The 9,152-nt window shown below is 27.5% G+C and overlaps 1 protein-coding gene across 1 annotated transcript; it reads left to right on the top strand.

Annotated features, from left to right (window-relative positions):
• Nucleotides 1-2,544, top strand: LOC133831939 (protein FAR1-RELATED SEQUENCE 5-like). The gene is made up of 4 exons (XM_062262342.1): nt 1-261; nt 395-951; nt 1,030-1,338; nt 1,422-2,544. The coding sequence occupies exons 1-4, from the start codon at nt 1-3 to the stop codon at nt 2,542-2,544; spliced, it is 2,250 nt and encodes a 749-aa protein (XP_062118326.1).
• The last annotated feature ends 6,608 nt before the right edge of the window (nt 2,545-9,152 follow it).

The raw sequence follows: 9,152 nt of genomic DNA, 5'->3' as shown, positions 1-9,152 counted from the left end.
ATGACTAGTTACGAAAATGGTTTGGAAGCTGAACAAGAAGTTACAAAATCCTTATCTTCTGAACATGAAGTAGACCCTGCTGGGGGAACACGTTTGGAAGAGACAAATGATGAAGACGTACCAGAAGACAATGTTGAATGTGGCATTATTGAAGAATGGACCAAACCTGATATTGCACAATGGAGGAGCTTGCTTCAATTTTTGGATATTGACAAAGAACCAGAACATATTCAGTTTTCGGACTTCGAAGGGAAGGAGTTTGTAAGTATTGAACAAGCAGAATCTTTTTATTTTTTGTATGCGAAAATGATGGGGTTTAGTGTTAGAAAAAAACTGAAGAGGGAGGACAAAAAAGGTATTTTACACATTAGAAGTTGGGTGTGTTCAAACGAAGGTTTTAGAGAACACAAAATATTATAATCTTGATAATAGGTGTAAAGAAGCTCGTGCTCTAACAAGAACAGGTTGTAATGCAGAGTTTAGAATAAATTTAAATAGGGAAACTAACCACTGGATTACAAAGTGTTTTAATAACCACCACAACCATAAGTTTGCCTTCTTTCGTGAAAGACCATTTCTTAGATCTGATAGAATATTTAGGGACGAGATGAGGGAACAAGTTATGTCAATGAAGAGAGCCGGAATTAAGACATCCCAAATTTGGAATTACATGGTAGAAGTTCATGATGGTTGGGAAAATGTGGGATGTATCAAAGATGACTTGTACAAGGGAATCTGTAAAAAATATTCAACTTGGGATGATTGTGACACGTCCACAGCAATGGGTTATCTCGAAGCAAAAAAAGGGCCGGACAACATGTTTTTCTACAAGTATGATGTAGATAAAGAAAATAGATTGAAAAATTTATTCTGGTCTGACGGGACTTCCCAGGTTGATTACCAATTATTTGGTGATTGTTTGGCTTTTGATTCTACTTACAAAACCAATAGGTATTTAAATTTTTTTTTTTACCTTATATCGATTTCTTAGTAAAATATCAAATATTATATTAATTTTTTGTTCAACAGGTACGGAAAGCCATTAGTAATATTACTTGGGTCTAATAATCATGACAAAACGTGTGTGTTTGGAGCTGCACTTCTTGATAATGAGACTTCGACCACATATGATTGGGTATTGGAAACATTTTTAGAGTGCATGGGTGGTAAGATGCCGTCAGCAGTTTTGACGGACGGTTGCAAAGCAATGAACAAAGCACTGGATAATATTATGCCTGGTGTTCCACATCGTATTTGCTCATGGCACATACTAAAAAATGCAATGCACCATGTACACAATATAGCATTCCATCAAGAATTGAAGAAATTTATTTTCAGGTAATACATTAAATGGTGTTTTATCTTATTCTCTCAATTATAATATGAAAACATTTTTATTTTTCTTTTTTACAAAAATATAGGTATTACAAGGAGGAAGAATGGGAGGATAATTGGAAAGTGACTGTGAAGAAATATAGATTGACAGGAAATGCATGGGTGGAAGCACAATATGGCACAAGAAAGCAGTGGGCAGATACTTTTCTTCGTGGTATTTATTTTGGTGGAGCTACTGCTACCGGTAGATGCGAATCTATGAATGCATTCTTGAAAAGAGATTTGCAAAATAAAATACCATTGTGGATGTTTATACGACACTTTGACCATGCTTTATCTATGTTACGTTACAACGAGATGAAAGAACACTACAAAACTAATTTGACTGAATCGATTTTGAACCAGACAACTATACCGTGTGTGGAGGATGAAATTTCTTCAATTTTCACAAGGGAAATTTTTACAAGGATAAGAAAGGAGATACAACGTGGCGATAATTATATTGTCCTAAAGGATGATAAGATACCAGGTTACACTCTTTGTTTGGTGAAAAAATATATTGGTTTTGGATTAAAGCGCAAAGTGTTAATCTCCAACGATGGGGATGATGTGCGATGTGATTGCTATTCTCTTGAGACAAAAGGAATTCCATGTAGACATATTTTTATTTCATTGAAGAATTTGGAGAGAAGAAGTTTGCCAATTTGTTTGGTAAATAGACGTTGGCTAAAAGATGCTAAAGAAGTTCAACTGTTAACTCAAGGTACTGAAAGAAAGTGTCCTCATCCTGAAGTTATTGAAAATTCTAGGTACGGTGGTGTAACCACACAAACTACTATCACGTCGAACCTTGCTACAAGATCACGAGAAGCATTTCAAAAGGCTATGAAAGTTATATCAGAGTTGAATGCAGAATTGGAAAAAATGCCACCAGATGAAGAGTTAAAACATCCTCAAAATGATGAAGGAGTATTTCCTAATAATATTTTGGACTCTCAGATTAAAAAAACAAAAGGCAGACCAACTACAGCCAGTTTGTCGAAATCATTCTCTGGAGGTGCAAAGAAGAGAAAACCAAAAAAATCGCTATTACATTGCAAGTATTGTGGTGAGGTTGGACATGATTCAAGGAATTGTCCTATGCAGCCAAAGTCCACTACAAAGAAAAATGGTCATTCGAAGAATAAGAAGAAAAAAATCAATCCATGAATAGTGATGTATTTTGTATAATTGTTTACAAACACTTTCTCTATTGCAATCATTAATTTCGGCTACAACAATATAGGGTTAATTATTGTGTTTTTTTTCAAATATTATAAATATGGTATTGAGAATTGGAAAATTTAATTCATTTGCATAATTAGGGCCTACACTAATAGTTAGTTTGAACAATTAAATATTGAATATATGTTGAATATTAAATGCACCTCTTCATATTCAAAGACAGTAACCAACTATCTAAACTCTAATTTCAAAAATTATAATTAGATGTGTAAAATTTATTAATATACAAACCCTAATTTCGGCTATGCCAATTGTGGTTTACAATTAATATTGAAATTTTATCATTAATTTCGGCTAAAAAAATATGTAGTTTTAATTGTTAATGCACATCTTCAAATTGAAAGATTCAAATAATTAATTATATAAAAATATATTTTTTATCATTAATTTTGGATAAATTTGGATCTATTGTTTTAATTGTTTTTTTTTCAAATATTATAAACATGGCATTGAGAATTGGAAAATTTAATTCATTTGCATAATTAGGGTTTAAAGTCATTTTTTTAAAATTAATTTCGGCTACCAAAAAAATAGGGCTAATTATTATTTTTTTTTAAATTTCGAAATAGGAGAAGTAACTTAATCATGGTATTGAGAATACATCAAGAAAAAACTATAACATTTAAAAAAACAAAAAACTAAACCAAAATCAGCAAGGTCAACATTTATTATATTAATCATAAACTAAACAAAAAACATTTAAAAAAAATACATCAAGAAAAAACTATAACAATCATAAATAAAACTCTTAGAAATCTATTGACCTTGCTTTGTAGTTTTAATTGTTTCATCATCTATTAGCATCTTCATATACTTTTCAAAGCATTTTTTGTCACCGCCTGTTAAAACTTTAAAGATTCGTTGTTCACCAATCTGAACTTTCACCATTTCTTTATTCCAAATTTGGATCTCCAACATCAAGATTCTAACCATAAGCTTGGTTAACTCCGCTCTTTTCTCTTGTTGGGCGATGGAGAAGTTGATGAGATCACAAACGTTACTCCGTGGGACATGATAATCTCTTTCCTTGGCCAATGTTTCTACTATTGACAATTGCTCCCTTAATAAATCAATCATAACCAGAATTGGTAATTGAAAGGCAATGAAATCTTTCATGTTCAACATCTATTCTAACTCTAACCAAATATAAAGATTTTTTTTTTCTATCTGTCTTTGAAATGTAGAATATATAGGACAATACTCTAACCAAGTATTATGAAGCAATGCAACCTTTTCAATGTCTTTTTTTATATAGAATTTCGGTTTCCTTAGAGATTTTTTTTGGCAATATTAAAAATAATAATTAATATGGAATATATCTTAAATATTAAATGCACCTTTTCAAATTCAACTATCTATATTCGGCCACAACAAAATATTAGAGAATAATTATTTTTTTTCTAAATAATTAAATATAGTTTTGAGAATTGTGAAAATTCAATTAATTTGCATAATTAGGGTTTACACTAATTATTAGTTTGAACAATTAAATATTGAATATATCTTAAATATTAAATGCACCTTTTCAAATTCAAACACTATAACCAACTATCAAAATCTTAGTATTAAATAAAAATTTATTAAATTCATATTTTTATACACCAATTTTTCGGCCACAACAAAATATTAGAGAGAAAAATTATTATTTTTAAAAAAAATTAAATATAGTTTTGAGAATTGTGAAAATTCAATTAATTTGCATAATTAGGGTTTACATTAATTATTAGTTTGAACAATTAAATGTTGAATATATATTAAATATTAAATGCACCTTTTCAAATTCAAACACTCTCTAACCAATTATCAAAATCTTGGTATTAAATCAAAATTTATTAAATTAATATTTTTATACAACCATTTTTCGGCCACAACAAAATATTAGAGAATAATTAATTTTTTTCTAAAAAATTAAATATAGTTTTGAGAATTGTGAAAATTTAATTAATTTGTATAATTAGGGTTTACACTAATTATTAGTTTGAACAATTAAATATTGAATATATCTTAAATATTAAATGCACATTTTCAAATTCAAACACTCTAACCAACTATCAAAATCTTAGTATTAAATCAAAATTTACTAAATTAATATTTTTTTAAACCCATTTTTCGGCCACTACATTTATTAGGAGAATAATTGTTTTGTTTTACTTAAAAAAAATAAATATAGTTTTGAGAATTGTGAAAATTCAATTAATTTGCATAATTAGGGTTTACACTAATTATTAGTTTGAACAATTAAATGTTGAATAATTATATTAAATATTAAATGCACCTTTTCAAATTCAAACACTCTAACCAACTATCAAAATCTTGGTCAAAATTTATTAAATTAATATTTTTATACACCCATTTTTCGGCCACAACAAAATATTAGAGAGAAAAATAATTTTTTTTCTAAAAAATTAAATATAGTTTTGAGAATTGTGAAAATTCAATTAATTTGTATAAGTAGGGTTTACACTAATTATTAAATGCACCTCTTCATATTCAAAGACAATAACTAACTATCCAAACCCTAATTTCGGCTATGCCAATTATGGTTTACAATTAATATTGAAATTTTTTAAGATTAAAAATAAAAAATAATTACACATCTTAAAATTCAAGAACTCTCCTTTTATATAATAATAGTCATATTCAAGACAATATAGATATTTGAAAGGGTATAATAATAAAAATAAAATCAACAAAATTAAACATAAAATACTTGTGGAAACAGTAAAAAAAAATTAAAAAAAACTACTAATCTTCGGCCTTCCTCTACTTATTGGCGTGATCTTCTCCGATCATCATCTTCTTTGTTGGGTTTTCACTGATATGACGAAGAAATTTCATAGTTACCTCTTTGTGGTCTTCATGTGGCACCTTCTCAATCTGTTTGCAATCTCTCTTGATCTTTGCTAGTTCAATTTGCCATTTATTTATTTCCTCCTTCAAGTTTTCAACATATAACTTGGTTAGTTCCCTTCTCATTGTCTTTAATATACTGGAAAATGGATAAGGAATTCGACCACCATCTTCAAAATGTGTACCGTCTCCAACCTTGGTGATTGGTAAGGTAGGCAAAGTGTCGGCAATCTTCATCAAGGATTGAAGATTCTCAATCATTCCTTCTACTAGAGACAAGTATTCTTGATCTATATCAGACATGGCTAAGAGTAGAAAGAGATGATAAAAACTATGTTAATTTTTTTTACTAAAATAATAAGATATGTAGAGGTTCAAATTAAGGTGTGTGATATATAAATAAGTAGGGTTTCAAAGACAAGTGCCTGTTCAATTTTTTTAATAAATTTCGACCAAGACCACTACATAATTACCTAATTTTTGGCCATTTAATAGGGAATTGGATATTATTGGAAAGTAGATAATAACGTTATTTTATTAATAAATATGAAACACTTGAGCACATAAGATTCGGCCACCTATGCTATTTTGAAAATAATAGTAATTGGCAATTGTTAATAAATCCAGCAAATTATTGTCAAAATTTTGGAATTGATATAATATTATAACATTAAATAACAAAACAACTTCCAATGTAGTACATTTGATTACCTAAAGAAAATAAAGAGGAACATATGGTTATTTTTTATTTGAACCATGCATGTGATTGAAAAGCAAAGACTCATGATAATTGATTTCATATTCAACATCAAACAGTTGTTGCCTCCAAAACAAGTCTTCCTTCTCCGAACCTTCAACAAAAGATAACGCTAAATCTTTTTGAGCTTGTTCAATATCTTTCAAATCCAAAGGATTTGTCGAGTATCGTTGGATTACCAGATCTGCCAAGATCATCCTTATTGTACTTCTTTCATGAAAATTTTGCAAGATGCGCGACTGAATATCATCCCGCAAAGCATGTAAGTCTCCAGTGATGAATCTTTCTTTGCATTTGGAAATGGAATGACGGCGAACAATTTCCACCATAAATTTGTTATGCATTATATTGTGACTCATCTTGAACTATCACTTTTCAATAATGAATAATGTTGTCACTTATATAGTATGCTTTTATTATTAATCATAATTAACAATGGAATATGAGAGTTCAATGCATTTCTCATTAAAATGGTTACATTGATTATAAAGAGATGTAACATGTTCCAACTATAACAATTAAATATTCAATTGGTAACTTCGAAAATATATTTACATATCTAAACAAAAATATATATATATATATATTTTTAAAAATAAAAGTAATTAAGATAGGCTTTTATTATAGTTTTTATAGCATTTTTCATTACTATTATTACAGTGATTAAATATAAATTGATAATTTCGAGAAGACCTTTTACATATCCAAGAATTATAGTTGTGGCATGTGTGTTTTAGTATTTATTATAGTTGTGGGATGTGTGTTTGGGTATTATGTAACATTTTAGTTTTTAATAATTTGTATAGTTTTCGAGATCTACAAAGATATATTAAATAAATTACTATATTTTATATTTAATATACATTTCGATAATTAATATTAATAAATAATTATAGTTATTTTATGTAATGTTTTATTAATTTTAAAAGTTATCAAATTCTAAAAAAATATTAAATAAATTACTAAATTTTAGATTAATTATAATTTCTGAAAATTATTATTAAATAATTATAGTTACTTAAAATATATTATGGTTTAGTGAGAAATTATTATCATAAGTTACTCTTAACATTTTGCCATTTACTTATCGTAACAATTTATAATGTTCATGTGTTGAAGAACATTGCAAACAAATAAATTGAAGAATATTGTAGAGAAACTAAAATTCATAAGATATAATTCATAGACAAAAAATTACAAAGAGAAGAAAACTAATATTGTCAAAATAAAAACTTTAATGAGAAATAACATTTTTCAAAATTTGAGTAGACTATTATCTTTATTTTCATCATGAACAATCTTCAAGAGTTCTTGGAGCCAAAAAGTGTTCTTCCTTCTCTACAGCATGGATGAATTTCTGAAGGATGATATGTTGAGAAAGTTGCATCTTGCGTGCCTCAGGACTCCATAGGCGACTTGAGATGCATCGAGATGAAAAGAGAGACCCAAGTTTAGTCTTTCTGGTACAGAGAAGAACCAAGAGTTGATTGATTTCATCCTTCTTCTTTTTTATATCTACCGATGTGGTGAGCTCTTTAAGATTAATAGTTGTATTATCAGATAGTAATTCAACAACTTTATTGAGGAACACATCGTCTAGTTCCATATCCTTCACGTCTACCAATTTTTTTTTCCTTTTTCTTTTTCCTCATCCGTAACATCTGCCCATTTTCGCTTCCCTTTTGCTATATGATCAATGTCTTCAATTTTTGGCTTATCTTTCTGTACATCGTTGCTGTCGTCCATTTTTTGCTTGCCTTCCTCAAAAATAATAATATCAGTCATTTTTTGCTTCTCTTTCTCCATATCGTTGACCATATCTTTGTTTTGATTCTCTTTATCGATAGTCTTGATACCCTCCTTGTTTTCATTTTCTTTGTCCATATCGTTGATGTACTCCATTTTTTTATTATGTTTCTCTATTTTTTAGGTTATCTTTGTAAATTCTTGACCTACATATATAAAGAGTTTTTATAACCTAACTAGATGAAAACAATAATTAAAAATTAAAAAAAAAGTCATTTATTCAATTTAATAAATTTCGAAATTCTCATAAAAATTGTATACCACACACCTTTTTATAAATGTATTTAATTACTAGTTTAACTTCCAATACAAAGTTTAAGTTTTAAATTATAATAAAATTATTATGACTTTATTGTAAAAGCAATTGTTCAACTACCCATCATTTATTACTATTATTATTTGAATTACACACTTATATAATATTTCAAAAAATTTGGCCAAAATAATAAAGGTAGTTATTTATATATTTATTGCATTTTTCGATTTTGAGAAATTTTTGCTTATCAATTTAATATGTTTTTCTTTCATTAATTTTTTTCCATAAAGGAATCCAAAATTTCGAACATGCTATTATTATTAGTTACAAATTTTGGTCAAATTTTCAATAATTTAAAAAAAAAAAAAAAGGAAAATATAACCAATTCATTTAGTTATTAATTTTAGTTACATATCGTTGATGTACTCCGTTTTTTTATTATGTTTATCTATTTTTTAGGTTATCTTTGTAAATGCTTGACCTACATATATAGAGAGTTTTTATAACCTAACTAGATGAAAAAAATAATTAGAAATTAAAAAAAATTCATTTATTCAATTTAATAAATTTCGAAATTCTCATAAAAATTGTATACCACACACTTATTTATAAATGTATTTAATTACCAGTTTAACTTCCAATACAAAGTTTAAGTTTTAAATTATAATAAAATTATTATGACTTTATTATAAAGGCAATTGTTCAACTACCCATCATTTATTACTATTATTATTTGAAATACACACTTACATAATATTTCAAAAAATTCGGCCAAAATAATAAAGGTAATTATTTATATATTTATTGCATTTTTCGATTTTGAGAAATTTTTGCTTATCAATTTAATAGGTTTTTCTTTCATTA

The sequence above is a fragment of the Humulus lupulus genome, chromosome 4 (genome assembly GCF_963169125.1).
Source record: "Humulus lupulus chromosome 4, drHumLupu1.1, whole genome shotgun sequence".
Classification (NCBI taxonomy): domain Eukaryota; kingdom Viridiplantae; phylum Streptophyta; class Magnoliopsida; order Rosales; family Cannabaceae; genus Humulus; species Humulus lupulus.
The sequence above is the reverse complement of the archived record's forward strand: the minus strand, read 5'-3'. Positions and strand labels throughout refer to the sequence as shown.